Genomic DNA, 21895 nt, shown 5'->3' with positions numbered 1-21895 from the left:
ACCTATTACAAGGAATGTAAACATCCCTTTAATAGAATTAGGGATGACAGGTTCTCTTTATGAAGAGATCTGGGGTCAAAAAAACACTTATCTGTTCTTTACCTTTAACCACTTGCCTACTGGGCACTTATACCCCATTCCTGCCCAGGCCAATTTTCAGCTTTCAGCGCTGTCACACTTTGAATGACAATTGCGCAGTCATGCAACACTGTACCCATATGAAATTTTGTATTATTTTTTTTCAAATTGTTTTTTTTTTTTTTTCAAAATAGTTTTCTTATGGTGGTATTTATTTACCACTGGCTTTTTAATTTTTTGCCAAATGAAGGACAAAAAGTTTGGTATAAAATTTTGCAAACAAGTAATTTTTCTCCTTCACTAATGTGCGGTGATGAGGCTGCAGTGATAGGCACTGAGGAGGTGGCACTGATGAGCACTGATAGGGGGCACTGATGGGAGCTGATGAGGCGGCACTTGTGAGCACTGATAGGAGGCACTGATGAGGCTGCACTGATGGGCACTGAGGAGGAAGCATTGATGAGGCTGCACTGATAGGCTGCATTGATGGGCACTGAGGAGGCAGCACTGATGAGCACTGATAGGTGGCACTGATGGGAGCCGATGAGGCGGCACTTGTGAGCACTGATGAGACTGCACTGATAGGTGGCACTGATGGGCAGCACTGAAGGACACTGATTGGCAGTGCTGATTGTCAGCACTGGTGGGCATTGATTGGCAACACTGATGAGCACTGATTGACAGAACTAGTGGGCACTGATTGGCAGCACTGGTGGGCACTGAATGGCAGCACTGGTGGGCACTGATTGGCAGTACTGTTGGGACTGCACTGATATGCAGTGCCCTGATTATCAGGGTAGATATCCCTTTAACACACGCCGATATTGGCTCTCTTCTCCTCTCCTCATGCTGACTGAAAGCCAATAACAGGCTTGTGTTTACATTGTGATCAGCTGTCATTGGACACAGCTGATCACTTGGTAAAGGGCCTCTGCGATTGGCCCTTTACCCCGATCTGTGATCATCTGAGTCTGAAGGACTCATCGATCACTGAGCGAGCCACACACTCGCCTCTTGATCACTGAAGGACGTCAATGTGTGTCCTCCCGGCAAAGTAAGCCCACGCTGTAGCTGTTATTTGGCTATGGTGCGGGCAGGAAATGGTTAAAAGCGAAAGATTTAAATATAACTTTTTTTTTATCTTTTGCTTTAATAAAAAAAAAAACTTGTTTACTTCCACCCTATACTGAAAGCGACGTCATGACGTCGCTCCGGTCTTCCAAGGCCGTAGAGGTGATCAAAGCAGATCTACTCTTTGATCGCCTGCGTGACCAGCCAGCGGCACCGTTGGATCGTTTCTCGGGTAAGCTGGCGGCAACGGTAAGCCCAAGAAACACGTGGTCCCGCTGCTTCTGAAAGAGTTCCAGTGGCTCCTGAGCTACTCGGAATGCTTTTAAGGGAAAGTCAACCGCCGGCTGCAAAAAACTATAATGGGGTTACGGCTAATAGCTTGCAAACCGCAATGTTTATCTACATAAGTGGTTAACTTGTTTGCAAAAAAAATGCTCTGGTGGCAAAAGAGTTAAAGCTGAAGTATTTCTATTTTCCCATTAGCACCCTAGAAACAATTAACCTGTAATGGAGGGTTCCCCATCTCTGGCTGCTGCTCGTTTGTTAGATCTTTTGTTCAGCTCATAGTCTCCTGATGGCGCCGAATGCCCAGCGCTGAGACTTCTAGTTCTGGTACGGTACGCTGATCACCCACACGCGTTTCGAGGTCCTGCCTCTTCTTCAGAGCTCTGAAGAAGAGGCAGGACCTCGAAACGCGTCAGCCAGTTTCTGTGGACTTTTTTATCCATGATGTGATACTGTGGGCACTACAGCCACTCCAATGTGATATGTCTGTATCAAGCGCTTGTTTGTGAGTACCTTTTTTTATGCAATACAAAACCTTTGTTACTAAGGATAATGCACTAAGCCGGTGCACCCTCTGTTTATCTCTCAATTTCAGTTACCCAGACATCCCTAGTCTTCTGAGGGCAGCAAGGCGGCATTCATCCGATTTAGCCTGGACGGAGATCCTAGAGCAGAACCTCTTTGGGGCCGACCTTCAAGCGCAGAACTGTGTGGCGTCTTTTTTGAAGTTCTTTTTACAGAATTTGTGTTTGGAGGAGGGGGGATTGGGACGTTCATCTGCGCCTCCTTCAATCACAGATCACACTGCATTCAATAAAAAGAATGCAAGGCTTTTTCTGAATGGAGGTATTACTGATTGAGCAACCTCCTGTGTAATCCAAAAGCCTCAGTGACAGGCCTCCCTCTAACATGTTTCACCCAAAAAGGCCTTGACAGGGATTTCTATGAGTTTTGGAGGGTTTATAACCCCTGTCGGTTTTCTTTTTTGCCATCTGTGTCCCACTAGGGTGATTTCCCTTCACTTCCTGTCCACATAGCCAAAATAGGAAGTGGAAAGAAATCCATCCAAAGCCAGGTGTCACCAGAGCTAGTGTCCCCAATTGAAGATTTTCCCTCTTTTCCTGTTCTGGTGATGTAGCACCCTCCTAGATAGGTGATAGGAAAAAGCATCATTATGCTCCATCTGCTTATCAGGGGAGCCTGATCTGTTAGTCATGCCTGTTGCATGTGTCCAGGGGTGAATCACTTGTTCTGATCCCCACTGTATCCAATAGGGGAGCCTGTTGGACAGTGGAGGAAACCTAGCCAGTGGCAAACCGGCTTTTATAGCAGTCCCAGTGGGAGGGCACTACCGCAGTGCATCCTGGGATTGACCATAAAAGCCAAGGACACATGTGACAGGGCATCTTTGGCAGGAAGCAGAGTCCCAGGAGGAGGGTGATGGCTGTCTCTCCTCCTGCTGCCTGAGGAATGTGGTCGGCCTGGTGAGCCAGGTGTGGAGCTGAGCCTGAAGGATCCTGGAAAGCTGACAGTGGAGCTGCTGGCAGAGTCATCTGGGAAAAACAGTGTCCGTGAGTACCAGTGGGCTTGCCAAGGGGTCCGCCCAGGAAGGGGGACCACTCCAGAGAAGTCAGAGGGTAGAAGGTCAGCTCACACAGTATGCAAGAGTAAAGGGGGTGCCAAGTAGAAACCTGAAGAGTAGGGGTAAAGGGGGTGCCAAGTAGAACCCTGAAGAGTAGGGGTAAAGGGGGTGCCAAGCGGGGCCCTGAAGAGTAGGGGTAAAGGGAGTGCCAAGCGGGGCCCTGAAGAGTAATTCACTATAAAGTTCACTTATCAAATACTTCACTACAGTGGCAAGGTGAAGCAGTGGCCTTGCCACACTCAACCTAGCTAGAAGTCCTAAAATAGTGCATAGTTCATCCAGTTGGAGTATCCCACTTATCCCTTCTCCTATCCAAGTTCTAAAATAAAACCAACAAAAACCACATCCCCTGGACTGTTTTCTGACCGAGCCAAACACTTAAAGTACTTTGAATCGCTAAGTTGTTGCTATGGGTAACCCAGGGGAACCCGCTTCAAGCAGCTCCCCAGTGAGTATTGCTACAGTGAAAATCCAAAATTTGGGATTTTCTCTATGTCGGATCTCGTGTATATACGTGATTTGACTTTTCCGGGCAGCGGGAGCCGATCGCTGGTACTGCAGACTGGATGTCCGCCGGCACCCACCAATCATCCTGCAGAGTGACAGAACTGTGATCTGACTATATAAACCAGGCAGATTGTCCTTCTGACAGGAGGGAAGGGGTGGAGTTTGTCTCCCTGCAAACAGAGACTAAGATCCATATTTTTCCCTAATAATAGCACCCCATACGGTACGCATTAACACTGGCTAGGTGCACAGTTAACCCTTTAATTGCCCCTTATGTTAACCCTTTCCTTGACAGTGTCATTGCATATTTTTAGCACTGATCACTGTATTAGTGTCACTGGTCCCCAAAAAGTGTAAGAATGTCCGCCACAATATCGCAGTCCTGCTATAAGTCGCTGATCGCTAACCATTACCAGTAAAAAGAAATAAAAATGTCCACAAATCTATCCCATAGTTTGTAGATGCTATACCTTTTGCGCAAACCAGTGAATATACGCTTATTGGGATTTTATTTAACAAAATATGTAGTAGAATACATATTGACCTAAATTGAAAGTAAAATTTTTTTTTTTTTTTTTTTAAATTGTCACCTTTTTTTGTTTATAGAGCAAAAAATAAAAACCGCAGAGGTGATCAAATACCACCAAAAGAAAGCTCTATTTGTGGGAAAAGTGACATCAATTTTATTTGGGTACAGCATCGCACGACCGCACAATTGTCAGTTAACCACTTGCCATCTGCGTACGGTAATAGTACTGCGGCAAAGTGGCTCGTTATCATCTGACGACGTAGATCTACGTCATCAGACACTCCCCTTTCTCGGCGGCGCACGCGCGCCGCCGGAGGCTCGCTCCCGCTGTATTCAGTCACAGCGGGAGTCGGGCCAAGGGAGGAGCAGCGGCGATCGCCGCTGCTCTTCCCCGATCGTCGGGGATCTAGTGTGGAGAAAGCTCTGTTTGTGGGGAAAAAAAGGACGTAAATTTCGTTTGGGTATGGCGTCGCACGACCGCGCAATTGTCAGTTAAAGTTGCACAGTGCCGAATCGCAAAAAGTGGCCTGGACGTAAGACAGCAAAATCCTCTAGTGGTAAAGTGGTTAAAGTATCACAGTGCCGTATCGCAAAAAATGGCCTGGTCATTAACCACTTGCTGACCGCCCGTCGCAGATATATTGAGGCAGGCTGGTTCAGCTGTGCGAACTGGCATGCCTGTATGGCAGTGTTAATTTTGGCAGCAAATTTCAATTTAGTTTTAGTCTTAGTCTTAGGACAAAAATGGCATTTTAGTTTTAGTCCCATTTTAGTCTTCTGCAAGTGTTTTAGTTTTAGTCGTATTTAGTCGACTAAAACTCCAGTATATTTTAGTCGACTAAAACGCCCTACATTTTAGTCGACTAAAACTGATTTTAGTCATCTATAATCGAATGGGTGTAGTTCAATTGTAATTTGTAATGCATTATTTAAGCATTTCTCTACAATTTCCAAACTCATTATATACTACTGCTGGTCCTGGAGTGAAAAATCGAATATGTTATTATTTATGCTTTGAGCGTGCACCAGTGTTAATTTTTGGCAGCAAATTTCGATTTAGTTTTAGTTATAGTCTTTTGACTAAAATGCCATTTTAGTTTTAGTCGTATTTTAGTCTTAAGACTAAAATGCCATTTTAGTTTTAGTCGTATTTTAGTCATCTGAATTGTGTTAGTCGACGAAAACGTTTTAGTCGGTTTTAGTCGACGAAATTAACACTGCTGTATGGCAGTTCGCGGGAGCGCTTCTGGGGGTGCGCGCCCACCTGCACCATTAGGCAGCAGAGAATGCCAATCCACGAGGCTGGCGGCCGCAATTGCTGTCCAGGCACCCGCGATCGCTCCCCGTGGAGAGAGAACGACGGTATGCTATTGTAAACACAGCAGACCGTTGTTCTCTCTGGAATGAAAACGGAGCTCCTGTGATCCTCCTACTTAGGATCACAGGTCTCTATGTTGATTCCACAAGTCCCTCCCCCATACAGATAGGAAACACCCCCTAGGCTCAAACTTAACCCTTTGATCACCCCTGGGTTAACCCCTTCCCTGCCAGTGTCATTATTACAGTAACAGTGCACATTTTTAGCACTGATTACTGTAGTAATGTCACTGGTACCCCCAAAAGTGTCAGTTAGGGGTCCGATCTGTCCGCTGCAATGTCACAGTCCTACTAAAAATCGCTGATCGCCGCCATTACTAGTAAAAAACAAAAACATAAAAATTACATAAATCTTTCCCCTAGTTTGTAGATGCGATAACTTTTGCGCAAAACAATCAAAATACGCTTATTTACCAAAAATATGTAGCAGAATACAATGAAAATAATGTGATATTTATTTTTTTTTATTGGGAATGTTATAAAGCGAAAGGGAAAAATATTGTTTTTTTTTTGCAGAATTGTTGCTATTTTTTTGTTTAGGTCCCTTTCACACTTATGCGACGCGATTTTACTGCGACTTTGAAAGCAATGGCTATGGCTGTATACCTCAAAACGCATTAAAATCGTGCCAAAGTAGTGCAGGAATTACTTTGAAGTCGGTGCGACTTCACAACACACTGATATGAATGGGGCTCATTGAAAATAATGGAAAAGGATTTGTCATGTGATTTTGCGGGACAAGTCGCACTAGTGTGAAAGGGGCCTTATAGCGCAATAAATAAAAATCGCACAGGCGATCAAATACCACCAAAATAAAGCTCTATTCATGTAGAAAAAAGGACATCAATTTTATTTGGGGACCGCACAATTGTCAGTTAAAGTATAGCAGTGCCGAATCGCAAAAAAAATGGCCTGGTCATTGAGGGGTAAAACCTTCCGGGGCTGAAGTGGTTAATGTAACGCAGTGCCGTATCGCAACAAAAAACAGTCTGGTCATGAAGGGGGGGGGGGTAAATCCTCCGGAGGGCAAGTGGTTAATAAGGACGAGGAGGTAAGGGTGTAAAGAGCCGTGACGTCACAGTGTAGAGGTGGTGTCAGTCTGCGGACCATGTGCCAATAAGCCGTGTGTGACCCTCTATCACGGTGACGGTCCCTTTAAGGGCAGGCGCACGCTCGCGCACACACATCTAATCAGCTCTCTCCTCTAATCAGCGGCCCGGAGAGCACAGCCAGGTGACACATGTCCGTCCATGTGTATCCAACCCTCGCCGACACGCCCCTCCACACAGCCGATTGGCCATAACTGGGTCAGGCCCCTCCCAGCCGTCACCGGATTGGACAAATCTAGGTCAGGGTCCACCTGCCCTCTCCCTCTGTCAGTGCCACATGACTGTAGCAGTGGAAGTTGGAAAAACACAAACAGAGCGGGGCAGGCACAGGCGGTGACAGGAGAGCGGAGAGAATCACGGAGAAATAAATAAATAAATGGTAGCTGCAGAGCCTGGAGCTGATTGGCTGCCCGAGGAGCCTCGGTTCATGGATGGAGCTGCCGCAGACTCCTCCTCCATTGTCTGTGCCAAAGAGGGAAAGAAGAGCCCAGGAACACTGCTGCCCATTGATCAGGAATGGGGGGAACTCCTGACTGCTGCCCCCATGCAACATACAGCCCTGTGGGCAGTTCATAGCTGGTGCTGAGTGATCAGCCTGCCCTTCCCTGCACTGCTTCCTCCCAGTCATCTCATCCCCCCATCACAGGAATACAGGGGGTCACCCGTCTGCACCTTGGCGTTCTATTACTTGCTATTTCATTGGCATACGGACTGTCCCAGGACATGGCACGGCCAACCACCCAGCTGGCTGGCAACGAGAAGCTCCAGGGGCAGCAGCTGCATCCTGCTCCTCCCATTGGTGTTCCAGGAGGGGGGATGGTGAGCCTGAAGAGCCTGCTACAAGGGCCCATCAAGGGGCAAGAACGCAGGACCAAGGAGCTGGCCAACTGTAAGTATTCCTCTGCAACCACTCTGCTTTTCCCCTACAGTTTTACTGGTGAGTTAGATTGTCAGCTCTTTGGCCAGCACACCCTTCTGCCCCTGCTTGGGCTTGGAACCAGCATGCAAAATGTGATAGCACATTGGTGGTCAGCGGGAAGAATGCCCCCCTTATATTGGTGGTCAGCCGGAAGAATGCTATTGTACATTGGTGGTCAGCGGGAAGGAATGCCCCCCTTAGATTGGTGGTCAGCGGGAAGGAATGCCCCCCTTATATTGGTGGTCAGCGGGAAGAATGCCCCCCTTATGTTGGTGGTCAGCGGGAAGAATGCCCCCCTTATATTGGTGATCAGCAGGAAGAATGCCCCCCTTAGATTGGTGGTCAGCGGGAAGAATGCCCCCCCCCTTTAGATTGGTGGTCAGCGGGAAGAATGCCCCCCCCCCTTTAGATTGGTGGTCAGCGGGAAGAATGCCCCCCCCCCTTTAGATTGGTGGTCAGCGGGAAGAATGCCCCCCCCCCCCTTTGATTGGTGGTCAGTGGGAAGAATGCTATTGTACATTGTTTGTCAGCAGGAAGAATGACCCCCCTCAAATTGGTTGTCAGCGGGAAGAATGACCCTCTTAGATTGGTGGTCAGCGGGAAGAATGTCCCCCTTAGATTGGTGGTCAGCGGGAAGAATGCCCCCCTTAGATTGGTGGTCAGCGGGAAGGAATGCCCCCCTTAGATTGGTGGTCAGCGGGAAGGAATGCCCCCCTTAGATTGGTGGTCAGCGGGAAGAAGGCCCCCCCTTAGATTGGTGGTCAGCGGGAAGAAGGCCCCCCTTAGATTGGTGGTCAGCGGGAAGAATGCCCCCCTTAGATTGGTGGTCGGCAGGAAGAATGCTTCTTGTACATTGGTGGTCAGCGGGAAGAATGCCTCCCCCCCCCCCCTTAGATTGGTGGTCAGCGGGAAGAATGCCCCCCCCCCCTTAGATTGGTGGTCAGCGGGAAGAATGCCCCCCTTAGATTTGTGGTCAGCAGGAACAATACTCCTTGTACATTGATGGTCAGCGGGAAGAATGGCCCCCTTAGATTGGTGTTAAGCAGGAAGAATGCCCCCCTTAGATTGGTGGTCAGTGGGAAGACTGCTATTATACATTGGTGGTCAGCAGGAAGAATGCCCTCCTTAGTTCGGTGGTCAGCAGGAAGAATGTCCCCTTAGATTGGTGGCCAGCAGGAAGAATGCTCCTTGTACATTGGTGGTCAGCGGGAAAAATGCCCCCCCCCCTTAGATTGGTGTTCAGCAGGAAGAATGCCCCCCTTAGATTGGTGGTCAGCGGGAAGAATGCTCCTTGTACATTGGTGGTCAGCGAGAAGAATGCCCCCCCCATTTTTGATTGGTGGTCAGCAGGAAGAATGCCCCCCCTTTTAGATTTGTGGTCAGCGGGAAGAATGCCCCCCCATTTTAGATTGGTGGTCAGCGGGAAGAATGCCCCCCCATTTTAGATTGGTGGTCAGCGGGAAGAATGCCCCCCCCATTTTAGATTGGTGGTCAGCGGGAAGAATGCCCCCCCATTTTAGATTGGTGGTCAGCGGGAAGAATGCCCCCCATTCTAGATTGGTGGTCAGCGGGAAGAATGGCCCCCCCCTTTTAGATTGGTGGTCAGCAGGAAGAATGCCCCCCTTTTAGATTGGTGGTCAGTGGGAAGAATGCCCCCCCCCCCCTTTAGTTTGGTGGTCAGTGGGAAGAATGCCCCCCCTTCTAGATTGGTGGTCAGCGGGAAGTGTGCCCCCCCTTAGATTGGTGGTCAGCTGGAAGAATGCCCCCCCCCTTAGAATGGTGGTCAGCGGGAAGCATGCCCCCCTTAAATTGGTGGTCAGTGGGAAGAATGCCCCCCTCCCCCTTAGATTGGTGGGAAGAATGCCCCCCCCCCTGGATTGGTGGTCAGCGGGAAGAATGCCCCCCCCCCCCCCTCTTAGATTGGTGGTCAGCGAAAGCATGCCCCCCTTAGATTGGTGGTCAGTGGGAAGCGTGCCCCCTTTTAGGTAGCTAGAAAGCTCATTGTGTCATTGGCTTTGCCAGGTGGCATTAGCCCCAGAACTGCCCAGGCACATATGGGAGGTGGATCAGCCACAGCTTCAGGAACCCCTAGCAAGCTCTGGAGGTAAATGTTGTAGTAAATCTCTATGTGTCCATATATGATGCACGTCTGTGCAGATTTTCTGCCTTCCATCTGTCAGTTGCAGAGCAGCTGTGAATTTTTCAGGAGGTAGATCGCCAGATCTTTGGCCAACCCTCCCTGATTGCTCAGGCTTGGGACCGGCATGCAGAACGTGAGAACACACGTGCATAGCTAATATAGACCCAAGCCAATTAATCTACCAACGTGTCTATGGAATGTGGGAGGAGCTCAACCACAGGGAGAACATACAAACTCCATGCAGATGTGTGTGTATATGTATACATACACAGACACAGTATAATGTATTTCAGTATCCAGCTCTATGGAGAGTGTTATATGTGTATAATGTGGTGGTAACTTCCTATGTGCATAATACGGTGGTAACTTCCTATGTGTATAATGTGGTGGTAACTTCCTATGTGTGTAATGCGGTGGTAACTTCCTATGTGTATAATACGGTGGTAACTTCCTATGTGTGTAATGCGGTGGTAACTTCCTATGTGTGTAATGCGGTGGTAACTTCCTATGTGTGTAATGCGGTGGTAACTTCCTATGTGTGTAATGCGGTGGTAACTTCCTATGTGTGTAATGCGGTGGTAACTTCCTATGTGTATAATACGGTGGTAATTTTCTATGTGTATAATGCGGTGGTAACTTCCTATGTGTGTAATGCGGTGGTAACTTCCTATGTGTGTAATGCGGTGGTAACTTCCTATGTGTGTAATGCGGTGGTAACTTCCTATGTGTGTAATGCGGTGGTAACTTCCTATGTGTATAATGCGGTGGTAACTTCCTATGTGTGTAATGCGGTGGTAACTTCCTATGTGTATAATGCGGTGGTAACTTCCTATGTGTGTAATGCGGTGGTAACTTCCTATGTGTATAATACGGTGGTAATTTTCTATGTGTATAATGCGGTGGTAACTTCCTATGTGTATAATGCGGTGGTAACTTCCTATGTGTATAATGCGGTGGTAACTTCCTATGTGTGTAATGCGGTGGTAACTTCCTATGTGTGTAATGCGGTGGTAACTTCCTATGTGTGTAATACGGTGGTAACTTCCTATGTGTGTAATGCGGTGGTAACTTCCTATGTGTATAATGCGGTGGTAACTTCCTATGTGTGTAATGCGGTGGTAACTTCCTATGTGTGTAATGCGGTGGTAACTTCCTATGTGTATAATACGGTGGTAATTTTCTATGTGTATAATGCGGTGGTAACTTCCTATGTGTATAATACGGTGGTAACTTCCTATGTGTATAATACGGTGGTAACTTCCTATGTGTATAATGCGGTGGTAACTTCCTATGTGTGTAATGCGGTGGTAACTTCCTATGTGTGTAATACGGTGGTAACTTCCTATGTGTATAATACGGTGGTAACTTCCTATGTGTGTAATGCGGTGGTAACTTCCTATGTGTGTAATGCGGTGGTAACTTCCTATGTGTGTAATGCGGTGGTAACTTCCTATGTGTGTAATGCGGTGGTAACTTCCTATGTGTGTAATGCGGTGGTAACTTCCTATGTGTGTAATGCGGTGGTAACTTCCTATGTGTATAATACGGTGGTAATTTTCTATGTGTATAATGCGGTGGTAACTTCCTATGTGTGTAATGCGGTGGTAACTTCCTATGTGTGTAATGCGGTGGTAACTTCCTATGTGTGTAATACGGTGGTAACTTCCTATGTGTGTAATGCGGTGGTAACTTCCTATGTGTATAATGCGGTGGTAACTTCCTATGTGTGTAATGCGGTGGTAACTTCCTATGTGTATAATGCGGTGGTAACTTCCTATGTGTGTAATGCGGTGGTAACTTCCTATGTGTATAATACGGTGGTAATTTTCTATGTGTATAATGCGGTGGTAACTTCCTATGTGTATAATGCGGTGGTAACTTCCTATGTGTATAATGCGGTGGTAACTTCCTATGTGTGTAATGCGGTGGTAACTTCCTATGTGTGTAATGCGGTGGTAACTTCCTATGTGTGTAATACGGTGGTAACTTCCTATGTGTGTAATGCGGTGGTAACTTCCTATGTGTATAATGCGGTGGTAACTTCCTATGTGTGTAATGCGGTGGTAACTTCCTATGTGTGTAATGCGGTGGTAACTTCCTATGTGTATAATGCGGTGGTAACTTCCTATGTGTATAATACGGTGGTAACTTCCTATGTGTATAATGCGGTGGTAACTTCCTATGTGTGTAATGCGGTGGTAACTTCCTATGTGTGTAATACGGTGGTAACTTCCTATGTGTATAATACGGTGGTAACTTCCTATGTGTGTAATACGGTGGTAACTTCCTATGTGTGTAATGCGGTGGTAACTTCCTATGTGTGTAATACGGTGGTAACTTCCTATGTGTGTAATACGGTGGTAACTTCCTATGTGTGTAATGCGGTGGTAACTTCCTATGTGTATAATACGGTGGTAACTTCCTATGTGTGTAAGCAATTTATTGGCAGCGCTCCTTACAGTGGCTGGAAAAGGAAATGCTTTGCTATATTAACTCGTGAGATACTTCTTTCCTGCTGCTTGTCAGGAGTTTTCCCAAAATAGATGTCATGTTTCTATCAGTTTTCGGCCAGAACCTACGTTTTCAGGAACCGAAGAGTAAAAGGGGGTACAGGACTGGTGACTGGGAGATTTAGGGTTTTAACTCTGATACCCCAAGACTGCCTTTCACAATCCTTTTACAACACAGGGGCCCTTGAAACAATTTTCAGGTCTAGGGGAACCCCTGCTAGAAACAATTCATTCGTTTTTTTTTTTGGGGGGGAAGAATGCCTCCCCTCCCCCTGGATTGGCGAGAAGAATGCCTCCCCTCCCCCTGGATTGGTGAGAAGAATGCGACCTCCCCCCTGGATTGGTGAGAAGAATGCCCTCCCCCCTGGATTGGTGAGAAGAATGCCCCCCCCCTCCCCCTGGATTGGTGAGAATGCCCCCCCCTCCCCCTTGAATTGGTGAGAATTATTCCCGCCCCCTTGAATTGGTAAGAAGAATTCCCCCCCCCCCCTTTTAATTGGTAAGAAGAATGCCCCCTCCCCTGGATTGGTGACCAATGGGAAAAATGTTCTCCTTACACCAGTAGGAAGAGTGCCCCCCCCCCCCCCCCCCCCGTCCGTACATTGGTTATCAGTGAGAAAAATCTACCCCAGTATATTGGTGAGCAGTGAGAAGAATGCCTTACCTCCCCCAGTACATTGGTGGTCATTGTGGAGACTGACGCCCCCCCCCCCCCCCCCCACCAGTACATTGATGGTCAGCAAAGAATGGCCCTCCTGTACATTGGAAAGTGTCCCCCCTTAGATTGGTGGTCAGAATGCTCGCCCCCCCCCCCGCTACATTGGTGGTTATTAGGAAGAATGCCCCCCCCCCTTACATTGGGGGTTATTAGGAGGAACACCCCCCTTACATTGGTGGTTATTAGGAGGAACACCCCCCTTACATTGGTGGTCAGTGGGAAGAATGCCCCCCTTACATTGGTGGTCAGTGGGAAGAATGCCCCCCTTACATTGGTGGTCAGTGGAAAGAACGCCTCCCCCCAATACATTGGTGATCAGTGCAGGGAGAAATGCCCACCTTACAGGCAGCTTAAAAGATCTTTGATGCCATTGACTCTGCCAAGGGGTTTTGGCCCCAGAGCTGTGCAGGGACCATAAGATGGAAGGTCAGTCAGCCACAGCTGGAGGAACCCCTAGCAACCTCTGGAGGAACCCCTAGCAACCTCTGGAGGAACCCGGGCTGACCATGCCTTGCCCTCAGACATAGCAGAGTGTTAGTGAATCCTGGTAGCTCCAATGTGTTCATATAGGAGATGAATGTCTGTATACAGTCCGCATTCCTGTACTCACAGCTGATAAAGGCTTGGGTTTACCCCAAGCAAAGGTCACGCCATAGACTCACACCTTGCAGAGATTACCGTACATTGCTTATTTCATCCCAGCTTCCCTAGCATCTTTTGCCTTTCATATTTGTATTGAATTCATCGTTCTGTATTGTTCCGTGCTACCTATGTGATAATGTAGTTGTATAGAATGGTTCGAATTTTCCTGAAGGGCCCATTCAGATCACCCATTGCATTGACGCACGCGCTTTTGTTGAGGCACGTCGCATTAAGGCGGCCCATTTATGTTGCATGAAAGACGGTACCTGTTTTCCAGCGTTCGGTATGCCATGATGCAAATGCGTTGCGGTGGGCAGAAATGTGCGTTGCGGTGCCATTCCAAATGAAGGTCAACCTAGTTCTATGCAATCAAGGCTAAGTTCACCTTTTCATGGAAAATAAAAAGGTGAAATAGTTGCCAGCATCCACCCTCATTCCCCGGCGCCTGCTGCTCCTCTCCATGATGAATACATTCCCCCGCTGCCCATGTAACGGATGGGTGCCCAGCCTGCGGCCCTCCAGCTGTTGAGGAACTACAAGTCCCATCATGCCTCTGCCTTTGGAAGTCATGCTTGCAACTGTCAGCCTTGCAATGCACCGTGTGCCATCAGTGCTGCAATGGGATGCTGTCATTGGTCTCTTTTAAGGGAGGCTGTCCCTAAACAAGAGAGGAAGAGCTTTTCATTGGTCAGCACGACCCCCTGACTGTCGCTCCCGGCTGCGTGCATGGTGATAAAATCTGGCCTGTGTAGTGCAATTTTCTAGTGTGCAGAGTGTTGCACTGACGGGGGTGAGCAGCGGGGGAATGTGGTCGCAATAGAAAAATGCAGCTTTTTATTGAAAAAGATGAGCATGGCCTATAATGTAAATGGTGAGCGCGTGCCATAAACGCACAGATCTAAGCACAACTTTAGGCCAGGATCGCATAAGCATTATAGTTGCAAATGCACTTCAGTATGACCAAAATCGTACCTACAGTGCATCTGGAAAGTATTTACAGCACTTCACTTTTTCCACATTTTGTTATGCTACAGACTTATTCCAAAATAGATTAATTTGATTATTTTCCTCACAACTCTACAAACAATACCCCATGATGACCACGTGAAAGGAGTTTTTTTGAAATCTTTGGAAATTTATTACAAATAAAAAAAGAAACCAAAAAATATCGCATGTATAGAAGTATTCACAGCCTTTGCCATGACACTCAAAATTAAGCTCAGGTGCATCCTGTTTCCACTGATCATCCTTGAGATGTTTCTACAACTTGATAGGAGTCCACCTGTAGTAAATTCAGTTGATTGGACATGATTTGGAAAAAGACACACCCGTCTATATAAGGTCCCACAGCTAACGGTGCATGTCCGAGCACAAACCAAGCGGCATTTTTCCCACTGACCACCAATCTAAGGGGGGGGACACAAACCAAGCCATGAAGTCCAAGGAATTGTCTGTAGACCAGATTGTATCGAGGCACAGATCTGGGGAAGAGTACAGAAAAATGTCTGCTGCATTCCAGGTACCAATGAGCACAGTGGCCTCCATCATCTGTAAATGGAAGGCATTTGGAACCACCAGGACTCTTCCTAGAGCGGGCAGCCAGGCCAAACTGAGCGATTGGGGGAGAGGGGCCTTAGTCAGGGAGGTGACCAAGAACCCAATGGTCACTCTGACAGAGCTCCAGCATTCTCTGTGGAGGAAGGAGAACCTTCCAGAAGAACAACTGTCTCTGTAGCAATCAGGCCTGTATGGTAGAGTGGCCAGACAGAAGCCACTCCTTAGTAAAAGGCACATGACAGCCCACCGGGAATTTGTCAAAAGGCACCTGAAGGACTCCCGGGCCATGAGAAACAAAATTCTGTGGTCTGATGAAACAAAGATTTGGCCTGAATGGCAAGTCTCATGTCTGAAGGAAACCAGGCACCGCTCATTACCTGGCCAATACCATCCCTACAGTGAAGCATGGCGGTGGCAGCATCATACTGTGGGGATGTTTTTCAGTTGCAGGAACTGGGAGACTAGTCAGGATGGAGGGAAAGATGAAGGCAGCAATGTACAGAGACATCCTTGATGAAAACCTGCTCCAGAGCACTCTGGCAAAGATTAATCTTCCATCAGGACAGTGACCCTAAGCACACAGCCAAGATAACAATGGAGTGGCTAAGGGACAGCTCTGTGAATGTCCTTGAGTTGCCCAGACTTGAACCCGATTGAACATCTCTGGAGAGATCTGAAAATGGCTGTGCACTGACGATCCCCATCTAGCCTGATGGAGCTTGAGGAGACCTGCAAAGAAGAATGGGAGAAACTGCCCAATAATAGGTGTGCCAACCTTATAGCATCATACTCAAAAAGACTTGGCTGATTTGCAAAGATTTCAAAATAACTTCTTTCACGTTGTCATTCTGGGGTATGGTTTGTAGAAATTTGAGGAAAATAATGAATTGAATCCATTTTTGAATAAGGCTGTATGATAACAAAATGTGTAAAGTGAAGCGCTGTGAATACTTTCCAGGTGCACTGTAACCTTTTTTATTTTTTTGGGGAATGCAACACGAGTGAGTGACCACCTATGTTCAAAGTGCCGCAGGGCATGGGACTGGGATGCTATAAGTAAGCAGTGCCTACCACAGTGATTTCCAGCTTTCAGGGTGTTCGGCCAGGTACGGCACACCTTGGTCCAAGCTGAGAACGATCTAAAAATTGGCGCACCTAGAATTCAGCTTTAGGCCTGTTTTACACGGGCTGCAGCTTGTAGGAGAGCAGCGTACACAGCAAGCTTTGTTGAAGCTTTTAAGTATTCAGCTCCAGTTGTAAATGTTGAATACAGATCTTAAAGCAGATGGAGTAAGAGAGGATTATAACCTCTGTTGGGTTTATTTTTGCCATATGTGTCCCATTTTTCTTTACTTTCTGTCCCAAAGCCAAAACTGGAAATGAGAGGAAAGCTCTACAAATTAGGGAATCTTTTAGGGACCCCCAGGTCACCAGTACTAGTGTCCCCATTGGAAGATTTCCCCTCTATTACTTTTCTGGGGACAATCCAAAAGGTGGGATTTCCTTTTCACTTTTAATTATATTTGTAAACCGGACTAATAAAGGGGTTGAATCTCCCCAATGGGGGCACAGACCACAATAAAAGTTTTGACAGGTGTTCTACTGCCTCTCCACTCTTTCCAAAACTTGTTTTGCCTTTAGTAATTATTATTATTATTATTATTATTATTATAGTGCTCATTGCCACAATAAGCAAGCTGCTAGCAGGCTTCTTAAAGTGTTTTGAAAGCCTGCTAGCAGCTTGTTTAAAGTGGCAATCAACATTCCTGTTACGATCTGTGTTCAGCATTTATAAACTGAAGTAGACAGTCCATTCACCGTTGTGCGATTTGCATTGCATCATTACAGTGCGAGTTTATGCCACCTTAATGCAATTTTGATGCCACTTTGAGTGTGACTTTTGGCTTTGACCAATGTGATTGTTTGTTTGTGCTTTACAAAGTTGCACACATATTAATGTATATCATGCAAGTGCGACTTTCGTGCAACTTTTGACGATTTAAGTCTGGGCACGCTGCTCTTCTACAAAGCTTGCTGGGCACGCTGCTCTTCTACAAAGCTTGCTGGGCACTCTGCTCTTCTGCAAAGCTTGCTGGGCACGCTGCTCTTCTACAAAGCTTGCTGGGCACGCTGCTCTTCTGCAAAGCTTGCTGGGCACGCTGCTCTTCTGCAAAGCTTGCTGGGCACGCTGCTCTTCTACAAAGCTTGCTGGGCACGCTGCTCTTCTGCAAAGCTTGCTGGGCACGCTGCTCTTCCGCAAAGCTTGCTGGGCACGCTGCTCTTCCGCAAAGCTTGCTGGGCACGCTGCTCTTCCGCAAAGCTTGCTGGGCACTCTGCTCTTCCGCAAAGCTTGCTGGGCACTCTGCCCTTCCGCAAAGCTTGCTGGGCACGCTGCTCTTCCGCAAAGCTTGCTGGGCACTCTGCTCTTCCGCAAAGCTTGCTGGGCACTCTGCCCTTCCGCAAAGCTTGCTGGGCACTCTGCCCTTCCGCAAAGCTTGCTGGGCACTCTGCCCTTCCGCAAAGCTTGCTGGGCACTCTGCTCTTCCGCAAAGCTTGCTGGGCACGCTGCTCTTCCACAAAGCTTGCTGGGCACGCTGCTCTTCCACAAAGCTTGCTGGGCACGCTGCTCTTCCACAAAGCTTGCTGGGCACGCTGCTCTTCCACAAGCTGAAGCCTGTGTAAAATTGGCCTTATTAAAAATAAACACCTATTTGTAGTGTTTGTAGCGATTTAAAATGAACACGAATGGCACATAAAACAATTTTTAGTCTTCAGAGAATATCATTCAGGTCTAATTCACACCTAAATAATTCATTGTCTGCTTTCATGTGCGTCACTTTAGGCTTTGTGCTAAGGTTGCCTATTCATTATAAATGGGCGGCCAGTGCACCACAACGGATCAACAAATGCACGTGACCCTTTTTAGCAACACTGTACTACAGTGTGTCCTATACTGCCCTCTAGTGTACAGTGTGTTGGGGTACAGCTCCCAGTGAATGGCACTTTAACATACCACACATAGAGCGGATGTGACGTTGTGTGTTGGAGGAAGGAACGCGTGGTAATGTGCTGGTTTTCCCACGTATTGCTGCAATGCACATTTGTGAATGGGCCCTCAGTATAATTAATGGCTTCTGACCTTTTTATGTCGGAACAGATCATTTAGCACAGGGAGATCACAGACTAAGATAGTGCTGTTTAAACCTCATATTACAAATTTGTTTAACTGTAAAACCTGCTTTTTGTTTTGTGGTTGCTCTGATTGGTGGAATCTTCCCAAGTATTGGTCTGTCTATGGTTGGACTAAGTCACAGGAGCCAATCCCCTTTCTTCATACTGCAGACTGATCAGGAGGGATGTATTGATGGCTGGTTGCTCAGAACTTTAGAAAGAAAAGGCAAATGTAGATTTATACATTCACATTCTCCTTAAAAGGATTAATGAACTAAAACGTCACGGCTCCTCACGTCCCCGACCTCCACTGTACTTCCCTCCATGAGTGGTCAGCTGTCGGTGCTCACACAGCCAATGGAGCGTCCAGGCATTGAAATCTCCACTCTTCTCCCTCTTCTCTGTGCAGTTCTGGGATGGATCCGAGCCATGCTCTGTGCCGGTACTGACCAATCAGAATCCCTCAGCTCCGTCCCTGAAGCACTGCACAGGGTCACTCATTGGCCCTGATTCATCTAGTGGCAATTTAGCAAGTGCTAAACTGTGCTTAAAGGATAAGTTCACCTTTTACAGAAAATCTGTAAGGTGACCTTACACTGGACACCCTCATCTGCCACCCCCAGGTCATGCTGTACCAGATTGCCACGATTCCTCACTTTCAGACACCATAAAGCCGCTTCACCGGTCCTGGGATTTGAAATCCCGCCGGCTTTCTCTCCTCTCCTTACAGTGCTGACAGTACAGGCTAGATGGCTTCTGATTGGACAGTGCCATCCACGTGACTGCTGACGAACTAGATACGAACAGGAGATTAAGCTGTGGGGGTTTAAATCCCCAGACCGATGAAGCTGCTTTTCTGTGTCTGACAAGGGGGAATCTTGGCAATCTGGTACAACGGGACCAGGGGGACGGAGTCCAGTGATTTCCTGTAAAGGTGAACTTACACTTTAAAGCACTGGTCTCCTAACTCCGGCCTGGGGGGCAAGATGTGGCTCTTTGCTTGCCTCTATTTGGCCCTTGGGACACTATTCTTCCCGCTGACACCCAATGTTGGGGCAGTGTTCCCCCTCCCGCTGACACCCAATGTTGGGGCAGTGTTCCCCCTCCTTCTGACACCAATGTTGGGGCAGTGTTCCTCCGGTTGACCCCATCGATGGAGCAGTATTTCTTCCAATGATACCAACCATGGGGCACTAATTCTCCTGCTAAAAACAATGGGGAGGCTATTCCTCCTGTTAAAACCAATGATGGGGCATTTTTTACTCCCACTAATGCTCACACTGACTACAGTTTGGCCCCCCTAAAGCCTGAAGGATAGAAAACTGTAAGCCCTTTGCTAAAAAAGTTTGGAGACCCCTCCTTTAAAGGATACCTGCACTTAAAATCAGAGATGTATAGTAACGAAGTAGAACTACTTAAGTACTGTACTTAAGTACCGAAATGCGGTATCTGTACTTTCCTAGAGTAGAATTTTTTTCTCCTACTTCTGCTTTTACTTCACTACATTTTTTCGATGATTTCAATACTTCTACTCAAGTATTTTTTTTTTGTGCTGCATAGTTACTCGTTACTTTTAAAAAAATTACCACTGCCAGAACAGTAGATGTCAGGTTGCATAAAGCTCAAAAAAATGTGTATAATGTCATTTGTAAATCAGCGCATACAAAAATAAAGGCTGTGTATAATAAAAGCTGCTATACCAAATCTTTCCAATAAAAAGAAAATATGAAACAAACAAATAAATGGTGCTACAGCGCTTAAAGTGCATCAAGAAACTGCTAAAAAACACAGGTTAATCATTTGAATAAATCATTTGAAATAATAAAAAACAATATGATGTTCAAACTTTTGACTTCTTTCTTTAATAACTACATAACACAGTACTTGTACTTCTACTTTCAGTACTTGAGTAGAATTTTTTTTTTCAAAACTACTGGTACTTTTTACTTTTAGTACTTAAGTAGCAAATTTTTTGAAAAAACTACTTGCAATACTTAAGTAAAAAAAATGTTGAATACTTTAGTACTTCTACTTAAGTAACTTTTTCTGCGAGCACTTCCACTTCTACTCAAGTCACTTTTTGATCGAGCACTTGTACTTTTACTCAAGTAGAAATTTCGAGTACTTTATACAAGTCTGCTTAAAATAAGGTACATTTATCATTTTGCCCGGATACCCTGACCTAGGAGTCTAGGGTGCAGGACAGTGAAGACCACAGAACCACTTTTAGTAAGATCAAGGGAACTATGCAATTGTGAAGGAGGAGGGAGGTCAGGTGAAGACACCTAGGATAAGTGTGCTTTGTTATTTTAAAAAGCATATTAAAGTTTTTGTAAAAAAAATAATAAAAATAAGTGCACCTATATTGCAAAAAAAAAAAAAAAAATGTGCATGTGTTTTTTACGTTTGTTTTTTTTTTTCATTTGAGCCTGTAAAGCACTGCAACCACGATTGGTGGATGGCATGTGCAATGCACAGGCTCCTATAGACTCTTCCTTCAGCCTTGGGTCTATTCAGGGGTACAGAGCTGAAGGGGAGGATGGTGTTGCTATCCCCAACCTAGTCCATTCAGAGATCTCCTTGTGCTCATTGAAAAAAAAAAAAAAGCCAAAACCTTCAATAAATGGAGGTGCCCAGCGAGCGTCCATGTTGAGTATGCAAATGACAAGCCTCTCAAGCAACACCCGGAAGAGACCGGCGCTGACTGTATGCAGCACAGGCTACTACAGTGATTTTCACATCCTCGGGTGCCCTCAAGTGTTAGGACTAAGATGGAAACAAGCTGGACCAATGTGAGCTTAACCTCTTCCTGTCTGCGCTATAGCTGAATGATGGCCGGTTCTGAGAGGGAGTCCTCCCGTGATCACGGCGTGCTGTGTGATCGCTATGTCCTTAGGACACAGCTGATCACAGATCGGGGTAAAGGGCCAATGACAGCAGCTCTTTACCATGTGATCAGCTCTGTCCAATTACAGCTGATCACAATGTAAACACAATTATTGGCATTCCTTTCCTCACGCTGACAGCATGCAGAGAGGAGAGCCGATAATCGGCTTGTGTCCAAGGGACATCTACACTAATAATAAGCGCCATGAATATCAGTGTCTGGATTATCAGTGTTGCCAGTCAGTCTCTCCTCATCAGTGCCCATCAGTGCAGCCTCATCAGTGCACATCCGTGAAGAAAAACCTCTACCGGTTTGCCAAATTTTATAAAAAACAATTAACATTTTTTTTTTTTTTTTTTATAGCAAAAATGTAAAAACCCTGTGGTGATTAAATACCACCAAAACAAAGCTCTATTTGTTAGGGGAAAAAAAGATAAAAATTTCATATGGGTACAGTTTAGCATGACTGTGCAATTGCCTTTCAAAGAGTGACACCAGCCAGGGCAGGAAGGGGGGGGGGGGGGGTTAAAGTGCCCAGTAGGCAAGTGGTTAAAAAAAAGCCTATTTTTGGAGTTTAGCTTTAATTTTAATTCCGGTTATTTTTTCTTTCATAATGAGGATGATGGGTTAGTTTTATGTGGCTTTGTTAGAAAATAATGACTTCAATTTAAAATATTATGAAAGACGCACTGAGGGTATGCCACAAGCACCAACCCCCAACAACCAATCGGCTTTCAATTTCTCCTTTTATTG

At 46.4% G+C, this 21895-nt stretch overlaps 1 protein-coding gene across 1 annotated transcript in view; it reads left to right on the top strand.

Annotated features, from left to right (window-relative positions):
• Nucleotides 1–7239: 7239 nt before the first annotated feature.
• DBP (D-box binding PAR bZIP transcription factor) overlaps nucleotides 7240–21895 on the top strand; it is a 70240-nt gene continuing 55584 nt past the window's right edge. Inside the window, exon 1 of the mRNA XM_082274162.1 lies at nucleotides 7240–7487. Within this exon, the coding sequence (XP_082130288.1) occupies nucleotides 7322–7487 (166 nt within the window). The 5' untranslated portion in view covers nucleotides 7240–7321. The remainder of the gene's footprint in view (nucleotides 7488–21895) is intronic.

This window comes from Pelophylax lessonae (assembly GCF_965119305.1).
Source record: "Pelophylax lessonae genome assembly, chromosome: 12".
NCBI lineage: Eukaryota > Metazoa > Chordata > Amphibia > Anura > Ranidae > Pelophylax > Pelophylax lessonae.
Note: the sequence above shows the minus strand (reverse complement) of the source record. Positions and strands in the feature narration are given on the sequence as shown.